The sequence below is a fragment of the Crocuta crocuta genome, unplaced genomic scaffold (assembly GCF_008692635.1).
Source record: "Crocuta crocuta isolate KB4526 unplaced genomic scaffold, BGI_CrCroc_1.0 scaffold327, whole genome shotgun sequence".
Classification (NCBI taxonomy): Eukaryota; Metazoa; Chordata; class Mammalia; order Carnivora; family Hyaenidae; genus Crocuta; species Crocuta crocuta.
Genome location: NW_027529176.1, coordinates 698,225 through 699,098, shown reverse-complemented (window position 1 = coordinate 699,098; position 874 = coordinate 698,225). Strand labels below are relative to the sequence as shown.

The window sequence follows — 874 nt, the reverse complement described above, 5'->3', positions numbered from 1 at the left end:
CCGCAGCTGGAGGCTGAGCCCGAGCTGCCCGCCCGCCTGCTGGGCCGCGCGTTGGACCCACAGTGGCCCTGGGCCGAGGAGGCGGCCGCCGTGCTGGCCAACCTCAGCCGCGAAGAGGCACCGTGTGCCGCACTGATGGCAGCGCTGGAGGTCGCGGAGCCGGGGGAGTCCCGCCTGGAGCGGTTGGTGCGCGCGCTCTGCACGCCTGGATACAATGCCCGCGCGCCCCTGCATTACCTGGGGCCGATGCTCTCCAACCTCAGCCAGCGTCCCGCTGCGCGCGCCTTCTTGCTGGACCCGGATAGGTGAGGCCCGGGGCGCCCGCGGGGAGGGGGTCGAAGTGAACAGGGATGGCACTGAGTGACCCCTTCCTTCAGGTGCGTGGTCCAGCGGCTGCTGCCCCTTACCCAGTTCCCAGACTCCTCGGTGCGCAGGGGCGGGGTGGTGGGGACTCTTCGCAACTGCTGCTTCGAGCATCGTGAGTAGGGGTGGGGGTGTTACGGTTGGGGGCCTGAGACGGAGAGATGGCTTGGGGCCTTGCTAGACGGGCCCCCGTTTCTGCCCCCCCCAGGACACCACGAGTGGTTGCTTGGGCCCGAGGTGGACATTCTCCCTTTCTTGCTGCTGCCCCTGGCTGGCCCTGAGGACTTCTCCGAGGAGGAGATGGAGCGTGAGTGGCTTGGGTGGAGCCGCACGTTANCAGTGCTTGCACCCAGTGGCTCCCCCCATCCACCCAGGGCTGCCTGTAGACCTGCAGTATCTGCCGCCGGACAAGCAGAGAGAGCCTGATGCCGACATCCGAAAGATGCTCATTGAAGCCATCATGCTGGTGAGCAGAGGCCCTGCTGTGTTCACACCCACTCCTAACATACCC

General features: G+C 67.2%; 1 protein-coding gene across 1 annotated transcript in view; it reads left to right on the top strand.

The window, feature by feature from the left end:
- HGH1 (HGH1 cochaperone) overlaps window positions 1–874 on the top strand; it is a 4,639-nt gene that overhangs the window by 2,109 nt on the left and 1,656 nt on the right. The window contains exons 2-5 of the mRNA XM_077758124.1: window positions 7–305; window positions 378–478; window positions 572–670; window positions 738–829. Coding sequence (XP_077614250.1) covers window positions 7–305; window positions 378–478; window positions 572–670; window positions 738–829 — 591 coding nt within the window. The remainder of the gene's footprint in view (window positions 1–6; window positions 306–377; window positions 479–571; window positions 671–737; window positions 830–874) is intronic.